This window comes from Corticium candelabrum, chromosome 8 (assembly GCF_963422355.1).
Source record: "Corticium candelabrum chromosome 8, ooCorCand1.1, whole genome shotgun sequence".
In the NCBI taxonomy this organism is placed as follows: Eukaryota; Metazoa; Porifera; class Homoscleromorpha; order Homosclerophorida; family Plakinidae; genus Corticium; species Corticium candelabrum.
The window spans coordinates 1,232,501-1,256,274 of NC_085092.1; the positions used below are offsets into that span (position 1 = coordinate 1,232,501).

The window sequence follows — 23,774 nt, forward strand, 5'->3', positions numbered from 1 at the left end:
TGTCAAACCAACTAAACCAACTTACCAGCTGCTTTATGTTTCGTGGTTTTGCAGTTGATTTCGAATTCTACGGCAACTAGTATATATTAGTCTGATATTTTTGTGTGCACAGCTGCATGCATGTCTACAGACAAATTTAGTTAGATTTTGACCTGGCTGGCTGTAGCAATTACAACAGCTACCCATAAATTTGATATTTTATATTTGATACTAGTACTTGTTGCTAAATCTCATCACGTGCACGGTCAGAAATTTTCTAATTAATTTGTATTTGACTTTGGAAATATTTCAAAAACTTCCCTTCTTAAGCCTGGTTCACAATATTGACGCCGACGTCGACGTCGACGTCGACAATAGAAATGAATCCTATTCCAGCGTCGACGTCGGCGTCAACATCAAAGGATGCCGCCGATGCCGAGGCGGTTTCTTTGAAGTTTGACGCTCAACTCAGCGTCGGCGTCATATTGTGAACCAGGCTTTACAATGAAAGAGAGTGCAAAGGGAGTGCCGAAGACGTAAAAAGGAACTTGTGATAAATTTATCTGATAATTACAGCAACAATTAATTAATATCAATATCTAGATTACAACGTTTTGGATGTTTACTGTACTTGTAGCGGTATAACGCACTGAGTCGTCACAAGCGGTCATGTGTTTCTTCAGCATGAACTGTAGCGCGTAGAACATTTTGAAAACATGATCAATGAGCAATAATTAGTGTATCAGGGGCGTTCAGTCTGCTTCGTTGACATTAAACCGTTTCAATTGTTATATTTAAAATTTTTACTTCTAAAATTAAATTTGTTACACTTACAATTGTTTTATCACTATTTTTTAATTTAGATTTGAAATCTAATGTATTGTCCTAACTTGGCACAAAAACGAACTTACTCGAACCATATCTGCATATGGTTAGTTTGTACGGTGTATACAGCTAGCTCTCAGATGTCTGAGCTGTCGGATTCTGGCAAGCTCTAGAGTCTTCACACCTGTTCTTGATTCTACCTACAACTTCTGTCTATAGTCGTCCAGAAATAAAACAAGCTTCCGAAACAGCATCGGGCTCTCTAGTTTTCCGAATTGACACCTAGAATTTCACTTGCGCATGCAGTACATCTGGTACCATCAGACATCAGAAAAATACGGCAGGTGCAGTCCGAGAAGGTGAGATTCGTCTATTTATCTATACATACACGTTTTACTTATTTTAAGTTTTTTATTTTGTTTGCCAACCGGTTAGAACAGCTATGTAGCTTCGATCACCGTAATCAAAATGTAACTAAATGAGCGAATGCCGGAAGTTCACGCCTGACGTTTTGTTGATAATCAATGCAGCCCCACCTATTACGATGATTTATATATATCGAGCGTTTCGCGTCACTGCTTATCAAACAGGCAGAGAACGTCGAGACGCTGGATGGCATTGACGTGATTCGCTGACACTCGAGAGTTTCTCTACCGGCAGAGCGTCAAGTGAGTGACACGCGCGGTGTCGTACTGTAGCGTAATGCCCGCACGCGCCACACGCAAGCCGAGACAACACCTTACACTTTGTTGGGTCGAATAGTCGTTGCGTTGCTGCGGAAGTCCACGACTTACAACCCGGTACCTTGACCAACAAAGGAGAAACGCCGTAGAAGAAGCGGCCGCGCTAATTGTAGAAACAGTACTAGCTAGTCGGAGTATAGTCTAGGCTGACTAGGGATTTTATTTGTTTTAAAGACAGTCAGCTGTCTATTTCGGTCTCCTCAGTGTTCTGACAAGTGGCCAGTTGTGCGCTTCACTTCTCGAGGCGTTGTGTGACAAGTGCCTGTTGTCGAGTATCGAGAGTTTGTTAGAGTGTGTGATTGGAGAGTTTGTGAGCTGTTTGTACGGCTGCTTTTGCACACAAAGCGTGACCGGTGGTCACCCGTAGCTAGAGGCTGCTGTCATTCAGACTGCGCTACACGCAAGTTGTCTTCGATGAACCAGTCACCATGTAGGCATTGTGTATGCATGCAGTGTGTGTTGCTTGAGCTCTTTGTCTTTTCATTGCGAAGCGTATACAGTCTATGTACGTTGCAGAATGCTTGTCGTGAATGTTGTAGAGTTTGTGGCTTATCAGGTTGTGGGAAGACTGCACGTGTTCATTCAGTCACGTTATTCATTCTTCTGTCAAGTGCCGTCTCTGTAGTTTCACTCTGCTGTTGCGTGCATCTAATGTTGAACCCCATGCAATGACACGCCTAATATCTAAACACTCCCCCGTTATTCCGTTATGTTTATGTCGCTTTAGGTTTCAAACTGATCCGCCCAGAGACGGGTTTGGACAAGAATCGTTTGCATTCCAAAAGGAGGAGTCACAGTGTAAACCAACACTTGTTCTGCACTGGCAGGTCAGTGAACAGCTTGATGTAATCTGAGTGAATGTACACGTATTATGCAACCACGATGACTAACTTCTGTGTCCCTCAATATCTCTTCCTTGAGTTTTGTTGCATATGAATGACAACGTGGCATAACATTTTTGTTGCACAAACTCGATTAGAGAAAGCTGGGGGAGAACCCAGACTGTTGCAAATAGAGAATTCTCCAGGGGCGAAAGGACACAAATTAAGGCATTGAAAACAATACAACAATGGGATGTCATGTATGTATACACCAACTGATAAGTGCTAGGGAACCCCACTTGGCACACACTAGAACTGGCTTACATAGATGAATTTGTTTTGCTGGCTGATTTGTCTGCTTGTATATGGAGACAAAGTGGTATTCTAGCCTGCAATTGTAAATTTAGTGCTCGGCTTTGTTGGTTGAACTTGAACCTGGTTTCTTGTATTGAGGCTTTCTGTGCTGGTAGTAGCTCTCGAGTAAAGACAGACATGTAGACATACATTCATGTAGGTACACACATACACGTACATAGATATATGCGTACATGGTGGTAGTCTACTAAAATCAGTGATTACATCACTTTGTCAAACCAGCATCACATAGAACAGCATTTTGCGCACACACACACACACACACACACACACACACACACACACACACACACACACACACACACACACACACACACACACAATATGGTGATGACTCTGTCAGCGACAAATGTAGTCCACAAAGGGATTATAGTGAGAAAAGAATGTGCTAGACCAGTCCCACTCTCTCGATCATCCTGAAGGGGGTAAGAATGCAACAAGAGAACCCGTATGCTAGGATACAGGTGATTTGCCAGAAGCATCTATGTTAGGCCTATGTGACCACCATTAGTGTATATCACCAATACGAAAAAGGTCTTTTCAACCGTTGTACCATATTCATGATTTCTTGTACATCAGTAGAGAGTCAAACGTTAGCCTTGAGTCTTGAGGTCATTCGCTGAGTCGTGAAGGCTTATATTGGCCTGTCCTCATCATCTCGTCAGAAAACAACAGCACCACCTGCTGCATCACCCTCCCTGTCAACACCACCACTGGCGGTCTGCGACTGCTTTTTTGATAATCCTGCTTATGCTTATGTCACAGCTAGCATCCATTTCCGAAGGTTGTTTCACTATTTGCCACCTGTGGAGGTGTGAAGTAGCAGACAGCTCTGCTTTTGAACATACATACATACAGTGTACATATGTACGTACACACATATCTATACTCATATGTACTACGTACTTCTCGAATGCCTTTTGTGTCTTTGGTGAGAAATCAGACCTGTATTCAGTTTGTATTGCTTGTTGCAAGTTGAACTGACAAACATACAGGTACTGTAATTCAAGCTCTCTTTCCGTCAGTGCCGTTTTTGCTTTAATGTTTGTATCCTGTCCTCCTCAAACTGTTGAAGTGCAGAGCGACATGGAGATCACCGTTTAGTATGATCACCTTATGGGTGTTCAACACTACTGTATTTGGGTTAATATCACATGACTTTAAACCGTTCTTGAGAACGTCTTCGTACCTCATTTCAGGACCCTGTTGAAGATGACAACCCTTAAGTCAACCAAATAAAAACTGTTATGTATAGTCTTTCATCAGGCATTTGAGCCAAGTGGCCAGCCCAGTGAAACAGACTCTTGATCGAGAATGCCACTAATGTTACACTGAGGAAGTATACTTTGGTGTTTGTATCTTAATCTCACCACTTCATAGTGTTGCATATGTGACAAAGAGGAGTTCACGACTTACATCCATATAACAATAGGCAAGACGAGCAATTTGTAGGAATTTTAATCCCATGTTGTTGCCAACGTCTGTTGTCAAGATGCCCAAGGCAGCACCGGCCTTGGATAGCATGTGGGATGCATCGGCATCGATTATTGCATTTGTTGACAAACGATAACCAAGTTATTTGAAATGATCGGCATAGCTCAATGGATGACTTGCCAGCATTATTGGAAGAGACATATCCACGAATAGGTAGACATTGGGTAGCGTGAGTGTGCTTATGATCCTTGCCTACATGCTCCATTGTACGAGCCGCAGCTATTTAGAAGTAGGTCACTAGGACAGACAGACATGTCATTATATTTTCTGTCTTTTTTTATGTATACACATACATAGGCTCTATGGGTTAGGGTGGAAACCAAGCTGCATGCAGCCACCACCATACTATGTACATGCATAGAGCTGTTTTTGTGGGTTTATTGTAAAGAACAAGTGTCAGTGCTTTGTTTGGCTTTCTACATGAATCAATGTTATACGTTAATCGTGACATGCACTCGTTACCAAGGTATAATATTTAGAATCTTAGAACACACATGCACACACACACACACACACACACACACACACACACACACACACACACACATGCACACACACCTCCTCCTCCTGTATTGCTTCTGTCTAAATGGACACTCTACACACACACACACACACACACACACACACACACACACACACACACACACACACACACACACACACACACACACACACACACACACACACACACACACACACACACACACACACACACACACACACACACACCACATTAATTAAGCTATTATACTGCACAGGCATTGATGTTTGTCAACTTTACATAGTAATTATGTACCATATGGTTTTGTGACCATTGGGCTTGTTTCAGTCTTCTGCAATTACCATGTCTACTAGTAACTAACTCAATATGGCAATTTACGTGGCCGGGTGTTCCTGAACTAAGTCATGCACGGGTTTTGTAATTCGAAATTCCCCTCAATCATCTTTATATTTAGAAACTTGTTTGTGTAACTTGATATCTGTTATTCAAACAGCCTCTGTGTTAGTAATCTCTTGTATATAGCAACCCTCATGTTGACCACTAGTATATGCACCAGTCACAGAACTGACAGGTCAACTGATGGTGAGAACTGTGTATCTGTGTTTTAGTAATTTGTCAGTTTTCAAGAGTATGTCTGCATACCTTCCTTCACCTGCTGCTCATATAGAGGAAAGTGAACTGACTGGTAACAAGGGCATGGCGCTGAAGATCGACCTGTCCGGTTTGACGCCGCACGAAATCGCAAAGATTCAACAAGTGATGCTTCGTGCCAACCAAGCAAGCAAACTCATCAATGAACAAGCGAGGTAAAAGTTTACTCCATGTTTGTCGTCGATCGTTGTGTACGTCTTTGCTCGATCATTTTCCTTTATCCCTTTATTGTGATGGTGGCTAATCAGAGTAATAGCCATGTAACCGTGTTTTATGCCTACTGAAGTAGGCATCGGCTGTCTGTCTCTCTGGCTTAATTTCACATAAGCCTAATAGGTTTAGGTCTTAAGCTTTGAAATCTACGGCCTCGTGGTTCAGACCTTGATATTGAATTTGGTACTAAAAGTGGGTACCGAAAGAGAAGGCGAGTCCAACTGGTGTTCACTTATTAACTCGCCGATTATGTCCCACCACAAATTGCTTTCTGGAACAGTCGGTTTCGACGAAGTTACCTTTTTTGTCTTAATCCGGCAGACAAGCTGTTTGTAAATGCAATTAGATTTAGAAACTATGATGCAATGGACTAAGGCATATCTGAGCATGCAGTTACATGCTGTACTGTAGTTAATGTGTAAAGGTTGGATCACAATATGGCTCTGAACACCAGCATAACGTTACGTCAATCGGGCACCCTACAACGTTGCTAAATTATTGGGACATTCACAATTGAGGTCCAATTAACAACAACAAGCGTCGATCGAGCATATTTTGGTGTTGGGTACCCGAAAAGCGGACGCTCTGGTAGTCTGGTTTCACGAGCCCTGAGAAGTGCATCTCAATAGGATCTGGAATTCACTTGCCACAGCAAGGATACTTCCTCACATGTCTATCAACGGACTTTTGTCCGGTACACTGGAAACATGTGTTGCATGTGGTGAAGCAGCTCAATTTCTATTGGTTGAATGCTGCCTGACTCAAGATGCTGGGCAACGCTAGGAATAGAACGTGAGTCTATTTGAATGTCAAGGAAGGGAGCGTCACGGAACATCAAGGAACAGAATGGTTTAATGTTCACAATTTGATGCTGAATGCTCAGTTACACTACATTATGTTATGCTATGCTACGCTGGTGTTGAGCATCATATTATGAACCGGCCTCAACACTACCATATGTAACCACAAGTTCTGTGAAGCCTTTAAGCTTTAAGTAAGTAGTGGTAGAAATGCTGTATAATTGATGTAATGATTGACTTGGTTAAGCGATGATACTGCATAGGGTTCCTATAGAGAGAGTTATTTCTAGTTGAGATTTGAAGCCGTTGTGTCAAAAATAGATACCGAAATGATGGTAAACGTGACTAATAACATCATGTCTCTCTGTGTAGCAAAATCAAGGAAGATTTTGAAAGCTTGAAGTCGCAAGTCGAGAGTGCTCAGAAGGCTGTCGTGTCGACCACATATAAACCAAACCAGAAGCGAAGCTTGTGTGAAATCTGCTTTCGTGTGGACCTGAATATCACATTCTGCCACTGCTGTACCGGCTGCCAGAGGAAATTCTGCTCTCGATGCGGCCACAGAACATTAACCTCATTTCAAGCCGCCTCACCCAGTCAGGTAATGCATTGTCGTCGAGACACTCTGTGATTGCATTTGTGAGGTGTGCATGCGTCTAGTGGCTTTGCACTCTCTGTTATCACGAACGAAAATATTTGTCCATCTCTGGTGCTTGGATGAGTAAAACTCAAGCAACCAACAAGACCCAATGGCAGCGGAGGCTAACAGTTAGAAGGCACACCCTAAACGATCTGCTTGGCAAAAGAAGCAGCATAGATACCACATCTGCAGAATCAACTTCAAAGCCATTATCGTATGGAGAAATCGAGGTGATTGTACTAATAGTGTAACAATAATTGATAACATAACTAAACAGATGTCCTCATCTCATTGACTTGATGTCAATCTATCCTTCTCATTCAAAGAAACAAACACCTCACTGCCGCTTGTTATTCTTAAAACCAAGTGGGGGTACCGATAGCTACACTGTTGGTTTGTTGTTTGATGTGCCCTGGCTGGTAGGTAGGTGATGCAGTCATGTGGTTGTAAGATAATATGATATTCTAATGTACTGCCTGTCTAAACACCACACCTGCATGATGTAAAGGCTTTGTCTTTGTGTCCTTTCTCTATGTCAGGTCAACAACGTAATGTCTTGCTAATTGTAGTTTTATGCTACTGTCTTTGTTATCACCATGCAGCAGATGGAAGGATGCAACCTACCAGTTGCTATTCTTGACAGGTTTTGAAATCCTAGGGTTACCGGCTAAGCTCTAACTTATGCATGCTGATCACGTTTAACAATCAGGTTTAGTCACACCACTTTTGTAATATTGATTTGTTTGTTTGCCCCAAGTCTCTGCAGCTACAGGGAAAGTGCCCACGGATTGTGATTACATTAGTTATTCTTTCCCATCTTGTCATACAGGGTTTGTATAGTATTCTTGTGTATTTATACTTCTTTGGGCAATACTGTCTCCATGTGTTGTATGAAAGCACTGATTTGCAATATATTTGAGTCACAATTCTATATTCCTGCCATATCCACTACAGTACAAACACAAAAGACTGATTACCAAGTTTGGTTGTTTTTAATAAGAAAGCATGACACTCAAAGATTTTAATTTTAATCAGTTGTGTTTATTTAATTAACACTTAAATTTCTATGTATGGACAGGTGCAGTTTGGCTATGTTGCTGCTCAGTCGAGCCTCGTGTTTACTATTATACGTGCGCACGATCTTCAGTACAGAGAGGGAAGAGACAAGAAATCTCATATCAACCCTTACTGCAAAGTGTACCTCCTACCAAACAGGCAGTATGTCATTGCTCTTTGTATGTTGTCAGGGTCTCTTCATAATAAATTGTCTGTGTAGGGACAAACGAAGAACATGCACTCAGACTGATACCACTGATCCAGTATGGAATCGTTCGTTCATGTTTGAGAATGTGACAAGCAAAATGTTGAAGCTCTGCTCGTTGGAGATTTCAGTGTGGAGTCATAGAGGTCACATGAGAAGTAGAAAATTCTTGGGACAGGTAACTCACTCGTACTAAATCAGAGTTAATTAAAAATCAATAAATTTAAAATGCCAAACAAATTGGTGTGATTATGATTTAATCAGTATGAATCAGAATATTTCCCTATCTGTCTCCCTTTGTGAAGTACAAATGGCCTGGCTGCATGTGAGACCAGGGCCAGTGGAACGAGTACAGAGCTAAGACCGTGGCCATGGCAATTTTGAAATGATTTTAAAAATTAAAGATTTTGCTGACAGCTTGCCACGGTCTGGATTCTCAAGGAATTGTCTGGGACCGTGTATGCGACACACATCATGTAAACAGCATGTTGTCCACAGCGGTCAATCATCCTACTACAATGTATATCATGATATATTCCATACTGTATTGTTGATTGCGCCCACTTTGACGTGGCCTTCTAGGATGCGTTTGGCCGGAGAATTTAGATTTGCTTCCGTCTTATTTTTTAGAGTAGAATTTGTGGGTCGATGAAGATTTGTTGTCACTGGGTCAGCATTGCAGACCAAAACAAAGTCTTTCTTATTCAATTCAATTGACGGGCGGGGATATGCATACATTCAAGTTAAAACCAAGGTGTTTAAGACGAGATTTGCCATTGTTGAAGAGTGCCTGATGGTGTTTAAGTGTCTTTGATTCACAACATTCCGAAGTAGTTCCTTTGTAGGCGACATAGTAGTAAGTCGTCTGTCTGTATTTTGGGTATGATTTGTTCCATCTGAATCAAACAAATCATTATTCATTACCAAATTCTTCTCTCAACTAATCGACTTACAGTTTATGATGGGTAGAACGTTTGTTGTATTCTTGTCTTTTCATGCAACAGTACACAACTTTAGTGTAAATGTTTGTTATACAGGTGACAATCCCCCTGTCTTCGGTTCAATTTAATGACCAACCTTCCTGCTTGTCTCTGGAATATCCGGACAGTTCGCACCAAATGTCTCCACCATCTCCTGCACCATGGCGACTATCAACATCAGTTCATGACAAACCAGACAGCAGCTGTACTTCTACTGTGCCAACACAATTCTCTTACTCAAAACCAGATGTCATGAGGCATGCACGTTACTCGTGCACATCGTTTGATAGCGGTGATTCCGCTGAAGAGGAACTCTCTAAGATATATGCTAGTCGATCATACGATACAGGATTGGATGAGTTGGGAGTTTCCCATTCACGGAAAGCACCAGTGGTAGACACTAATACAGCTGACTCACAGTCAGGAAGAAGTTACCCCGAGGAACAAGATGGCATTGTCAGTTTGAAGACGTCACAGTTTAACACACAGCACAAAGCAATCTCATTGGCTAAGAAGTTCTTGATGAAGAAAGGCGATATTGAAGAAAATGCCGATGCTTTGGTAGCAGAATATTTGAAACAGAAAGGCAAACAAGAGGCCAGGCGACAGTCGAAAGAGCAGGAAGTAGGAGAAATCATCAGAGCCACTCAGAGCAGAACGTCTTCCCCTACTTCACAAGTAACTTACAGCTCAGGAGCAACTTCTCGTCCAGGTTAGTCTTGTGAATTAGACTAAATGGCTAAAGCTAAATGACGTGGCAGTCATTAAAGAAATATTGTTGCTTGATGGTTCCGTTTCAAAATCAGTGCGTGATGTATGTTCACTCATTCGATCACATTATTGATGTTGATTGCTATTATTTGCAATCAATAGCATGCAAAGCATGCAACAGCAAGGGTTGTAGTACAATCTGCTACATGTGATGATGGGGAGTACACGAATCATAGATTCAGTGTTTAGCAAATAATGTTGCTCAACTTGAAAGCTCCATACAATGTCTCAACCATGCCATGTCCATCTAATTGCTATGTTACACTATTGTTGTTGCAATTCATGTAGATGCCATTTTTAGGCATCACTTGTGTGTTAACAGCAAGTATAACACTAGTGCCTAGTCTGTATCGTACTCTGATGGCATTGTTTGCAGTCTGCTTTTGACAACCGTCGGTGAAGGGTGAAGGACTTAGATTTCAATGTTTGAAATGATTTTGAAGTCTCATAACTCACTCAGTATTCCACTCACCCATCCATATGTAGTAAACCCACCTTTTTGTCTAACTTACTCATGACTCCACAACATCACAACATACTGTCATAGCCTCATTCCCAGACTCTCGCGTCTTTGTCTTGTTCGGTACTTGTATAAAAATCCTTTGCCTGTAAGAGTGTAGGAACAAGGGTGTAGGAACAAGGCTAATCATAGTGCATGGCCGAACCAGCTGCGTCTGAAAAATTTAGTTCGCAGTGTCGTGATTGCAGTGCACACATATTGTCTGCAGAGTTCTGCAATCTGCAGTCATTGTGGAAGTTTACATTCTCTGAGAAATGTTAGAATATTTGGAAACACATGCAACTTGTACATACGATACCGAGAAAGCTACGGGCTTAGAGTTAGTTTAGTCTTACATGGATCTTAAACTAGTGTGAATAGTAAGGGAGAGAAAGACTTCACAGTCACTTAGGAAGCATACTTTTACTTGGTTGTGGCTGTTATCGATGTACAACGCCATCAAAGCACTACATCTAAGACAAGGCACCATCAGATTCGTATATAGAGATATACCCTCTACACTGTGAACCAAGAAATTTTCAGTAGCGTAAACATTTCAGTACTTCCTGAAAATTCCGTTTTGGTAGCGACCTAATTTCGATGAAACTCTTTGGAAGCTCGAGACTCCTGGCTGGATGCACAGTAGACGTGCACTACATATTTAGATAATAATTGTAATACTTTACCATGTTTACGGACATTGCTGTTGGCTCCTCGAAGTTTGAAAACTGTCACGAAATTTAGGTAGAGATTTAATTTATAGGTACTTCATAGGCCATTCCAAAATTACCGAAAATAAATCGCTGCCAATAAATTCTTGGTTTACCATATTATAGGGCTCTTTATATAGGCAGCATATTACCCTCGAAGTTCTACCATTCTGCAGTCTGCAGTCTACATTTCACTGGCACCGTACAATATCAGATATTATTAGGTCTATCAAGTGTCAGAACTCAGACTTGAGTCAATTACATACTGATTCCTTGATTACTGACGCTTGCATTGATTACTGCACTGTTGTTTCATAGTGCTGTTGACAGGCAGTGTTGACATGATTCTTGTTGTGCTTGCAGGTCGGAGTGCTAGTCTTACTAGCCCGATCCCGTCGGTTGAAATAGACGAGTGCATGATAAGTGAAAGGATGTCACAGCAATCCAGTATGTCGTCGCTCCTACACGTCCAACAATCAGATTCAACACGAAGACACAGTTCTCCCATCATCAATCCCCCTACAATACAAGCACTGCGAGGGATATCCGTAAGTGTTTACATTGCTTTCTTGTGATTGCTCTCGTCTCATGACAATTTCGACATTTAGCCCGGAAAGCCTAGAGCTTTCTCACATTATGTAGAATCGCTACCAGCAAAGTTCAGAGACCTGTTTCGTCTTAGTCCCATGCCCGGCGTGAGGTTGGCCAGTGCTCCTGGTAGCAGTGATGATGACACAAGCATGATTAGCTCATCGTAAGTTGTTGTCAACTGTTAACTGTACAAACTGTAGTTGATTGAGTGAGTGTGGAGAAGTAATAGCTTTAGTGTTTGCTTTCTTCGGGACACATTCGATCCGAAGATTGAACCACTGCAGTGTCATAGATATGAATTTAATGAAATGCAAAGATGCAGTCGATTTTGACAGATAAGCATTGCTAGTCAGTAGAAATAGATGTACCTAGTACTTTTACTCATATAACTGAATTATATGATGGGATCACATAACCCGCGTCAAGTTTTGATAATTTCTTTTTTGCAGTATGTTCAGAGGGGTACACACATTTTCGAACTCATCCGAGATTTGGACTACATATTTTGAAATTTTCACATTGACGTGTTGATTAAACCGTTCAAGAGATACCGTGTTTATTGAAGACACAAACACATGCGCGTGCGCACACACACACACACACACACACACACACACACACACACACACACACACACACACACACATGATGCCGATATTTTTCACATCGTAAAATCTTGCTGTGGTCAACGCATGAAATATGGCAGTGAGTAGTGCCTTAGACATTAGTCGCATTCAATAGATCATCACGACAGAGCATGACCAGGCAGCGTGCGCTTTGAAATTTGTCTCTCGTTCATAACCGATCCAAGTCAATCAGTCTTGTTTATGTTTGCATCTGTAACTGCGTGCATATTCAATTTGTTAGTGATTGGATCATTGATGTAGGGTTGACAGACAGGCAGGTCTCCTCCATGTACAGTTATTGTCAGTGTGTAACCAGCTCTCTCTACTCAACCTGACTTGACGTTTCTGTTGTGCTATAGCTCTGCAGCGGTATCTGCCTCTGCTGGAAGGACAATGCTCGGACTCGGCGTCGGACAACTTCTCCGTTCCAACCATATTGGTAATATCCTCACCAATACCCGAGTCACATTACTTGATACAACGAAACGTTTGTTTTATCAAAACTGTAGGAAGTAATGCCACCGGAAGGATTCATCTTGGATTCAGTATACAGAAAGAGCAACTAAACGTTTATGTTCTCGCTGCAGCGGATCTCTCCTATCATCCCGAAGACGTGGCAGGAGATCGCATAACCGGTAAATCATCTTGTATAGACCATTTGCATTAACTTCGATTTACGGTCGGCTTTTCTGTAGCTCCGTATGTCAAGTTGTATCTTCTCAATGGCAGAAAACCGATGACAGGTGAAAAGGAAAGGCGAACCAAAGAGGCCACAACATACACCAATCCATCATTCAATGAGACGATAACTTTCCACTTCTCTGATGTGGTGACAAAGACCCTGAAGGTAAAAGTAAAGTACGAACCGCGAAAGTGTTTCAGACGTCACAGCAAAGAGGTAGGACAAGCTTTAGTGTCGTTGGACAGAATGGATTTGTCTGACGAGCCCCTCATGGAGTGGTACAAGCTTTTCCCGACACGATAATGCAATTTGATTTTGTACATTCAAGGAATCGTAGCAATGTAAGAGAAGTATATAGACTTACTTTTACTTGTAATGTTATATATTACGTGATGTTACCTGTCGAACGTAGCACTTTGAATTAGACTCTTTAGCTAAACGTGTGTGTGTGGGTCTGCTCCTGTTGCTTTCTGTAGACTAGGAACGATGGTGTAGAGAAGTATTTGGTAGCGAATGCTCGGCCGTCGCTCGTTGGGTCGGAAAATGCCAGCTGGTCTTTATGAAGAAACATGCCGTAGATGAACTTCTGCCTGAAAATCAGTCAAAAAGAGGTTACTTGATTGATGTGGTAGGCAAAGGCTGTAGCATAACTGATAGCTTATTCTGCCTGTCAATCTGTCTGTCTGTCAAAATACGTATATTATAGATCAACACTAAACCATGCACACAACGTACACTAAAGAGTGTCCAGCAACCACCAGGACCACAAACCACACACTAAACTACCATAGCAAACAACTGCTGAGAATAGGAATCAAACTCTACAGTACAACCTCGCTTATCTGGACGTCTTTGAAGACAGGTTAGTAGTCCGGATAATCAAGTGTCCGGATAATCAAAAGCTGATAAGTATCAACTAATTTTCCTCCACTGTAAGACCACATTCTGTTTCCACACTTACTGTACATTCATGTCACTAGAAGAGTCACATTAACAGCTAGCTGCCTACGTATTAGGTTATTACATTCTCTGATATGTATTCGCTCCTTTTTTGAGACACTGTACCTAGTACGAAGTGAAATTATATTATAGTAGTTCTTTATCTGGGAACGCAAAAAGTCGGGGGGACACAGAAATTTGTCTGGATAATCGAGGTTGTACTATACATATCTCCATCTAGAAGGTCTATAGTCTACTGAGTTTCTTGCTGTTGCTCTAGCGTTGCAACCCCGGAGAGCCACCGCCTCCAGAAAACTTCAAAGTCCCGGCATTTTATGTCCATTCTCATCCACAAACAGCTCAGACAACTAGTGAACTTTTAGTGAGCTTGCCACCCCAATGACCAAGAGGTGTGTGTGTGTGCGTGCGTGTGTGTTCTATGACTGCCCATCTGTTGGTGTAATGAATACAATCTAAACTAATCAATGTAGCTCAACTTTTTAACTAGCAAACAAAATCATGTACATCAGACACGTTCCTCTGCACAAAGTTGTCTGGAAGGTCCATTCCAAATAACTGAAGATATTTTCTGTTGCATTTATTCTCTGTGCACGAAAGACCAATCCCAAGTTTCTCCTCAATCTATGTACTATTTATTGCATTCATCTGCCGATAATCATGTGCCCATCTACCTATCAGTGTGTCTGTCTGACTGACGTACCGACATTGATAGATTTGATGAGGACATACTGCTAAGTCCATATTTGTAGTGCATACAATAATACTCCATAGAACGTCAATGACGAGTTATTATTCTTTACCTACGGAATGCTTATAAAAAAGTAAAGCAATTGCCAGCCAGGTTGTCTGTCTGTCTATTTCAGTGTCTGCACCACTTTGCCTCAAATGTGTTGCCAGGTCACAGATGTCCCTTATATGGAAAAGTACCAGGTGTGGATATAGAATCTTGCAGTAATGGGGCCCAATGACCTTCCAGCCTAGCCACGCCTATTTCTAACATTGAGAATGACGATCCAAGTAAATATGTTTATAGCATTGATACTTGTTTGCTTACGAGATTAACTGACAACACAAAATGCTGCTGGACATGGGCCTAATGTGTCTAGTTAATGTGCCTGAAGGGCTAGTAGGCTGGCTAGGGGGACTGGGCCCGGGCCCGGTGGGCCACCCCGTAGATCCGCATCTCAGTACACCACTGTTTGTCTGCCAGTCACTCTGTCCATCTGTCTGTCAGTATGTCTGCATCTGTACAGGAACCATCATCTTTATCCAATCACCTAAGACTCCTAGCATTCTGTACTTTGATCTGTAGTTGGACTTTGCAATGCACGGGGTGAGTGTGACTGCCACTGACGTGATGCTTATCGAACATGGACAAATCCACAATGACACTCACAACAATTTCTTACCTCGCACAGTCCATTAATCTAGTGGCAACGGCACGTAAACGGCACTTGCTACAAACCCACAAACGATTCACACCACAGTAAGCCGGCCGCGGCTCAGACCTAGAAAAAAGACAAGTCGAACGACTGATAACAATTGTACAACACTTGGAAGTTCCATTGCATGACATAATGTCACTCTATTTCAAATAACGTGAACATATTATTATTATAGTTTCTGATCTTGCCATGTAATATATCTGGCAACCGTATAATGGATAATATATAATTACAATATATATCTAACCCAAATTAAAAAATGAATAATAATTAATAATAATTATTCAATGAGTCATACTGACCAGGGGTGCACAAGCTAAAATGGTTGGTGCTGCATATGCAGCGCCAAATACCAGTCTGGCACTGCAAAAAATTTCGAACTAATGTGCCATGGCTATGATCAGAAACGACTTATGAAATAAATACATTTTACAGCAGTTTTGAATAACAGCCTTCAGAATCATTGCAGCCTGTATAAGGGCCTTGAGCAAAGATAATTTTACATTACGACTACAAACCGGCTACTGACCTACGCAACGAGGCAAAGCAAACTGTTTCAAAAATTACAAGGCTCAAAACCTGGAATAGCATTTGACCATCAGATTTGACGAACCACCAAGAGTGCGAGTAGATTTCGCTGACCATTTCAGTTGAACCTCACTAATCTGAATCTTGCTAATCCGAAACTTGCTAATCCAAATTACCTTTGGCGCCCTTGTGTACCCAGATCCTATTGGGCAGCCTTATCCGGGCTGCGGTTATCTAGGTTTCAGCAACACTTGCCCATCTGACTATTTTCAATCTTGACTGTCACATTATTTAGAAGTACATGTAGTCGTTGCAGTGGTGTCCTTTACCACAACATGACGTGTGCAGAGATACATTAATGCGCCAGTGGTCTGGGTGTCCGAGGCAAGGTCTGGACCTCCAAGGCTACGCGTTTTGGCATGTTTGGTAATCCAAACGTCTTCACTAATCCAAATGGGGCTTGGCATGAGGCTGTTCAGATTAGTGAGGTTTGACTGTAGTAGTAAACCCTTGATGACCCATTGTAATTACAGCAATGTTTTACGCTGCTAGCATGTTAACATGCTAGTTACTGTAGGTCTCGCGTAACCAGACCTTACTCGTCGTCATATACTTTCGGTGAAAGATTCTAATTCAGAAAAATGAAACTGTTTAACAGAAGGTTGAGCTCCATTGTTGCTGCAAAATCTAGGCTTGGCACTACACTTTTGCTTTGCATGCAGCGCAATGGGCCACATCCGCAACTCTACCATTTAAATCAACAACAACTATGTTTGGGTTGCGGTGGGACCAAATATGCGTTTACTTTTCTTGAGATGTAAACACTGGTCATTTTCTGTCATTCTGTGCTTGGCCAGCCACTGCTTTAGTTGTGCGATGTTGCAGTTACAACATTCTTGCCAAACACATCTCAACTGGTTGACATTTGGACGTCAATCGGAATGAAAAGCAAATAGCTATCAAAGAGCTGCAAACAGCTTGACAACCGACTGACGATGCTGTAGTGGCAGGGGCACGATTTATTCATGCCATGCAACAAACCATAATGCTGTCTGAAGAGAGCTGTGTGGTCAGCCATTGACAATGTGACTGGAATGACCACTTGCATGTTCAGGACACCTCTATACATCTATGAGAAAACGATCTGGTGGAGCATGTGCACTGCTCAAACGAGGCGGTTCCCATGATGCAATCAATACTGCAACCAGATTCTTGCAAATGTACGGTAAACAAATATTTGGTCCCACTGCAACCTAAACATTAGTTGTCGATATAAATGATAAAGTTGCGGATATGGCCCATAGCGCCAGATACACCCCTGACTGACTAAGAACGTTTTCACAGTTGCTTAAACCATGCTGAGGTTAGGTTAGCTAACTCAAGTCAACCAAACTAACCTGGTTTCACTCTGCCACGAAAGTGGTCATGCACACTGGAGGCTTTCAACCCAGATAATGGCAGAATGCAATCGCACTAGAGATACATGCTCAGACAATATTACGCTATGGGAATCCTGCCGTTGAAAGCCAGGAACAGCTAGTAGCTGCACAAATAGATTGCTGTCTCCTACGAAGCAATTCCTCTGATGTACCTCCTCTTCTCCGCCCTATTTTCTAGTTCTAAAATTACTGCGTTGCTGCATTTCGACAAAGCATGCTAGCATTACCAAGGACTTCTTGTTACACGTGACTTGCCTTAGGGAGCACCTCATAAGTTCGCACTTATTTCTAAACGTAGAGTATTTCAAATAGTTCCTGACCCCTTACCTTCCTCCTCTAGATGAAGTCCTTATTGCACATTTACATAGCAGGCTATAATTTTATACTAACTTACACGTGTTTATATTTCAACAAACAACAAAACACAAGCAAATACAAATGCTATGATTCGTCATATATTAGTTCTGTGAGTCATTTCTGTCTTGGGCGTACAGCATGCGCAACTGTGCTGACGCAGTTGATATTGAGTGGTAGCAACAAAAGCAAGGCCACAGGTGGCAGGACACGATATAACCATGGCAACATTTAGCACTTAGCACGCCTTGCTCCGTCTGGCGTGTTATATGCAACAGTTCCTTGATTACCAGAAATTTTCACACTGCACATTAGTAGAACACCCTCGCTGAGATTTCTGTGCGAGTGAGAAGAACCACAGACTGTAAATACGTCAAATAGACAGCAATGCTAAAAATTATTTGATACACCATTTTGCACTTTTCAATTCGAAAGTCGTCTGCCCCCTACTTCCCTTTTGAAATACGTTACTTATGAGATGCTCCCTTACTGGGCAAGAGTGATCATAATCAAACCAATGTCTACAGGTTGGTTACGGTATCATGCACTAACCACATTGTAACCATGGTTAACTGAAGTTGGTTTCACTTTGAGCTGGTAACCCAACCAAACCATGATCTAACCTAAACCACCAGTTGAAACCGCTCTACGTAGCACATCTAGTTAGGCCAAACCAATTAAATCTCTTGATGCTCAGATTCGCCAGTCTGGTCTCAAGCTTGACCAAATAGAAATAAAATTTGATGGGCGCATGCACAATGAATGATATTATCCTTGCTGAAAACAGATTTGTCACATACATCCTAGACCTAGCAGTACATGTTAACTGTGCATGCAGTCCAGTAACTGTTTCCACGTTCTGCTCAGTATCGGCATCATTCGTACCAGTTTTAGTGTCCATTTTGTTATCTCAGGTTTGTATGATGTGCAGTTCAAACTGCACATTCTCAAAGTGTCACATGATCAATATTAGTTTTATCTTTATTTGGGTCAATAGGTCAATTTTGTTTTCATGTCTCTAAACATCCGAGCATCAAATGATTTCGATGGTCTGGCCTTATCATGAAACATCAACAAACAAACCCAAAAGAGAGGAGAAGTATGCACTCAAACACAAACGTTGCTCATGCAATAATGATAACAATAACAATGGCACACCTTTGAATAAACCAAGTTGAATCGTCTTTGTCTTGGGTTGTGATAATGGGATACGCCTGCGAACATCTCATCTGCAAGTCAGATCAACACACATGCATACAGCATATGCCTCACCTCTTTGATCGCCTCGGCAATCAAGCCGCCACACACTTTCCTTTCACTGATAAACAAGAAGACCTGCCATGAACCGAGAAGCACCTCTACAACCAGCAAGTCGATTGAAAGCAAGATGATTGTACGGTACTTTAATCGTCGGGTCTTCTCTTGCTCTTGAAGAGCAGCCCAACTCGAAATCGATGAGTGAGCAGACTTCTCTCACCTGGAGGCAGCAACTTGTCAAGCAAATTGAGTTGATTGAAATATGTCGACACGATACCTTGTTTTGGTGAGATTTTGGGTCAGTGGGAAGGATCATGATGATACGACCATCGGGATATTCGTTAACGACTCTTTCGTTGCGCCAACCCTAAAATTGGTAGAATGACATCAGAGTCAAACAACTTTCTTACTGCACGTGAATCGTATAGAAATAAGTACTGTACAGCTAACTGACGCATTTGTGCCACATTGCTGTTGACTGTCAATATCTTAGAGTATGATTCAACTATCGACCTCTTCCCATGTCCTCTGCTGCTCTGTCAATCAATTTATCCTCTTTCCCATCCATCAAACATTTGCATGTCTGTCTGTCTGTCAATGTTTGTTTGTATACAGCATAAATTCAACCATCGAGCTGCCATAGAGATTCTTGCAAGGTAGCAAATAGTGCAATTACTTGAGTCGTTAAAAATGTAATAGCAACAACAGCAAACGTTTACAAATACCCGAAAAAGCCCAAGGATAAAATCCAAGTTGATATAATATGGTTGAGTCTCTATACTGTCTGCAAGAGTTGAGCATTTTTGCTATTTAGCTTTGCTATTTTCTTGGAAAAAAAAGGTTATGAAACCCTGAGTATTGGGAATGCCAATTTGATGAGGTGATTTTATTGCCAGTTTATGAAAACGACCCACGATTATGTCCATCTTTCTTTGTTTCTGTCAAATCCGTCTGATTGCCCCACTGTCCGTAACACACCTGTGCTAGTTTCATCCATTCATTTTCTGTCTATCTGTCTTGCCTAGTTGTCTGCCTACCCGTCTATCTGTCCAGCCAAATTTAAAAAACCAGAAACAAAAATATCAAACCATGTCTACCACAGTTCAAGCCCCATTTGTACCGCTCATTTTCGCAGGTTGGTCAGTGGATAAACGTGGCTTGTTCTGTTATCAAAGCATTCAAGCAGAAAGGAAGAGAAACCAACTCCAGCTGAGTTTGCAGGGACACCGGAAAAAACAAGTGTTACTAAAGTCTGTCCCATCTAACTGCAACCCTGGAAGGTACTGGGAGAGCATTTGTCCTGCCCTCTACCATCTACGGTCATAGTAAACTGAGAACGTTATCAACAAACAATTTAAGTTAACGTGCCAATAGCATGGCTGCATTTCTAAACACTACATGGACATGGACACCAACAACAACATCGACGACATGACACACAGATGGTCTAACGTAAAAAATTATGAATTTAGGTTTACAGTTGTTGCTGCCAAAGATAACTAAACGTTTCCAGAGTAACATCTCTAATCATGGTCTGACTGTTCATTGGTAATCTCATTGATGCAATAATTAATGTATCAGAAATTAGCACAACATCTCCTAGAACATGAGTTTCAAAATGATCTGTCTGTCTGTCTGTTTGTCAAGCAGTCTGTCCATGTATGCACTAATTAGCAAACATATTTCTAATGTAGAAGAGAGCCTTGTTAGTGCAGAGTCTTAAGAAAATAAACAATCTGTCCACGTGTCTGTCCATCTGTCTCTGACTGTGCAGCCATCATAAATGAAAACTCACAGGAAACCTAATTCCTTCAGTGAATCGTCTATGAAAGACAGCGTGTTGTTCAGCATCAGCAGCATTTCGTGGAGAATACAACATTCCACACATCTTACACATTACAGGACCAAATTCTCTCTGACCGACGTCCTAACCAAACACACACACAACTAAACAATGCTTCATACAACATAACATTACTCACTCTATTGTAAATATTTAATAAAAATGAGTTGTCTATTGATTTTTTAAAAATGTACACAAATACATGGCTGTAAGTGTGTTATCACATTTAGTATGTTTGTCGTCAGAAAGCATAAGAAATTCACAATACCTCATAGTTGGCACTGACAATACGGACCTCTATATATCGTATTTCTGCAAATAGGGCACTAGTTTTCATAGATGGGCATTTCTAGCATGGGGTGAAATTCGAGCATGGAGCATTATTATTATGCAAGCACAGAGACTGTTGTATTGTTTGTTTGCATACCATCACACTACACAAACAACATGAACAAACTACGCTAATCCCATCTACGGTTTTACGTATCGTGGCTACTTTTGCTTTCACTTGAGTCATATGCCTGGTCTGTTGCACACGTGGAATCTTTATCGCCAGTCATTGGTTCTATCTAGGCATTCGTTTTCAGCCGTTTTGTTCCTGAGTAATTCTTGTCCTTCGGGACAAGTTCCCTCAGCTTTAAAGCAGTGAATGGTATCATCCTTGGATCCATCAGGTGATGAGGTTACGCCACACACTTGAAAAACTGGACAATCAACTCACTTGACAAGGATCCGGAAGGATCAGCTATCCACTGCAAATAGACATCAACAGATGGACGCTACTGTACCGTAACTCAAAATCAAATGGACTCCTACAGTACCGTACCATAACTTATACATTGATAGACATGCATGGGTATCACTGAGTTTGAATACTACCCCAATGGGGATTTAATTGAGCATGAGGCACAATTTGAGCATGGTCACTATTCATTGAAATACGGTATTAATTACATATACAAAACACAATACACTAAAAATTTATTATTAAATATTTGTATGCTAAAATACTGTATATCACACACATTTAATAATAATAATATACACGGAAATATGTACCTCTCTGGGACTTACCTGCCGGGTTGGTGAGCGCCCAGTTGAAAGTAAAGATCCTACTTACCCTACCTAAAGGATGATGATGACATAAGCGACAACAGTGGCTACCACTTCATGGTTTGGGGGTTCAAACCCCTGTGATGACAGTCAATTATGAAACTTGTCTGTCTTCTTTCTCATGTTTCTCTAGCTTTGTCCATGAGACTATGACTCGTTTCAGTTGTTGGGGAGTTTCTGTGGTCTGGCGAATGGTCCACTGACGATGACGTTCAGCACTTTCCTGGTGGTCATTGATATCCACTAGGCATGCTGTTCCGAGTTCACGGTTACCGTAATGCCTGCAATCTATATCGAATTGGCTAGTCATTGATTGCTGTGTGAATTACACAGAAACATGTGCCCTGCTGGGCTCACCTGCCGGGTTGGTAGGTGCCCAGATGGAGTAAAGACCTCACTTGCCCATCATGAAGGGGCATAACGACACACATAGTAGACATAAAGGAGCTGACAAGGCATGCTACTGCCTGTTTCTTCCAACTCGTTTACACTGTTCTATACTGAGTAGTCTATTTAGAATCGACTGACTAATTTATCTTGTGTGTGTGTGTGTGTGTGTGTGTGTGTGTGTGTGTGTGTGTGTGTGTGTGTGTGTTTGTGTACGTGTTATAAATCAATTATTGGCACCAGTGCTACTGTGTGCAACGTAGATAATAATAAAATAAAAATAAATACAATTGTTGTAAGTCTCACCAATATCATTTGCTCAAGTTTCCTTTTTGTTTGACTTCTCTTCTTGTCATCTGCTTTGGGTCTGTTTATTATTCTACTTTTTCCCAGTGGTTTTCGCAGCATTTTATCAAAACTGTCCTCAGCTGCCTTGCGTTCAGCCTTACTTTTGAATATTGAATAACAGCGATCAGCACACGGTTTGCTGTAAAATGATGATGATGGGATAGTCAAAGATTCTCTTTTAGTGTTCTCCTTGTTGTTGACATTCTCTGAGTTAGCTAGTAATGCCTCACTGTTGCCTTGATGACAATCCATTGCTTGTTTGTGCCAATCTTGTAAAGATTCTGAGATACGTACAGAGTAAATACAAGTACTAGTTTCCATTATAAATGTACACACACACACACACACACACACACACACACACACACACACACACACACACACACACACACACACACACACACACACACAAACACACACAGACACACAGACACACAGACACACAGACACACAGACACACAGACACAGACACAGACACAGACACACACACACACAGACACAGACACAGACACAGACACAGACACAGACACAGACACAGACACAGACACAGACACACACACACACACACACACACACACACACACACACACACACACACACACACACACACACACACACACACACACACACACACACACACAATGTGTGTACCAGATACAAGTGACACGTTTTCACTCTTGTAGAATGTAGAAACGTTCCTTGCCGGTAGGTAAATAGCTACTGTATACAATTAACTCCCTTGGTCAATACAGAAACGAACGAAAAGTCAAGCAAGAGACGAAAACTCACTCACACTGTTCACACGAAAACTTGAACTCAAATTGGTTTTTCTAGCCAATTTTACGTTCGATTTAGAGAAAGATGCCGGAGACGTCGACTAGACAGAAACAGAAACAGAGACACAAAACCCAAAGTTCGCGCGAACAGTTATACGGGT

General features: G+C 41.6%; 2 protein-coding genes across 4 annotated transcripts; one reads left to right on the forward strand and one right to left on the reverse strand.

Annotated features, from left to right (window-relative positions):
- The first annotated feature begins 1,395 nt into the window (after positions 1-1,395).
- On the forward strand, positions 1,396-13,602 carry LOC134182806 (regulating synaptic membrane exocytosis protein 2-like). 3 transcript variants are annotated; one of them, XM_062650252.1, is made up of 14 exons: positions 1,396-1,472; positions 2,275-2,374; positions 5,262-5,321; positions 5,407-5,545; positions 6,776-7,004; positions 7,064-7,273; positions 8,122-8,261; positions 8,320-8,482; positions 9,342-9,996; positions 11,628-11,812; positions 11,873-12,018; positions 12,841-12,920; positions 12,991-13,116; positions 13,177-13,602. In XM_062650252.1, the coding sequence occupies exons 3-14, from the start codon at positions 5,270-5,272 to the stop codon at positions 13,464-13,466; spliced, it is 2,415 nt and encodes an 804-aa protein (XP_062506236.1). In that variant the 5' UTR covers positions 1,396-1,472; positions 2,275-2,374; positions 5,262-5,269; the 3' UTR covers positions 13,467-13,602. The 3 variants fall into 3 exon arrangements, with proteins under 3 accessions (XP_062506236.1, XP_062506237.1, XP_062506235.1); XM_062650253.1 differs by lacking the exon at positions 5,262-5,321 and having other exon boundaries at positions 5,348-5,545; XM_062650251.1 differs by lacking the exons at positions 1,396-1,472; positions 5,262-5,321 and adding an exon at positions 1,800-1,977 and having other exon boundaries at positions 5,348-5,545.
- Positions 13,594-23,747, reverse strand: LOC134182808 (N-acetyltransferase ESCO2-like). The gene is made up of 10 exons (XM_062650255.1): positions 23,631-23,747; positions 23,489-23,557; positions 22,796-23,118; positions 20,942-21,073; positions 19,424-19,513; positions 19,292-19,366; positions 19,162-19,224; positions 19,048-19,103; positions 15,533-15,631; positions 13,594-13,753 (listed from the first exon to the last, which is right to left on the reverse strand). The coding sequence occupies exons 3-10, from the start codon at positions 23,087-23,089 to the stop codon at positions 13,594-13,596; spliced, it is 969 nt and encodes a 322-aa protein (XP_062506239.1). The 5' UTR covers positions 23,090-23,118; positions 23,489-23,557; positions 23,631-23,747.
- Between the last annotated feature and the right edge of the window lie 27 nt (positions 23,748-23,774).

Bases quoted from the DNA above. Each gene is read 5' to 3' on its own strand.
- LOC134182806 (XM_062650251.1), top strand. The intron at 2,375-5,347 runs GTCAGTGAACAG...TCTGTGTTTTAG, and splicing joins CACTTGTTCTGCACTGGCAG to TAATTTGTCAGTTTTCAAGA. The intron at 7,005-7,063 runs GTAATGCATTGT...GCATGCGTCTAG, and splicing joins AAGCCGCCTCACCCAGTCAG to TGGCTTTGCACTCTCTGTTA.
- LOC134182808 (XM_062650255.1), bottom strand. From the start codon at position 23,089: ATGGATTGTCATCAAGGCAACAGTGAGGCATTACTAGCTAACTCAGAG. The intron at 19,104-19,161 runs GTGAGGCATATG...AGATGTTCGCAG, and splicing joins TTGCCGAGGCGATCAAAGAG to GCGTATCCCATTATCACAAC. The intron at 13,754-15,532 runs GTAAGAAATTGT...ACTGATTTTCAG, and splicing joins AGATTAATGGACTGTGCGAG to GCAGAAGTTCATCTACGGCA.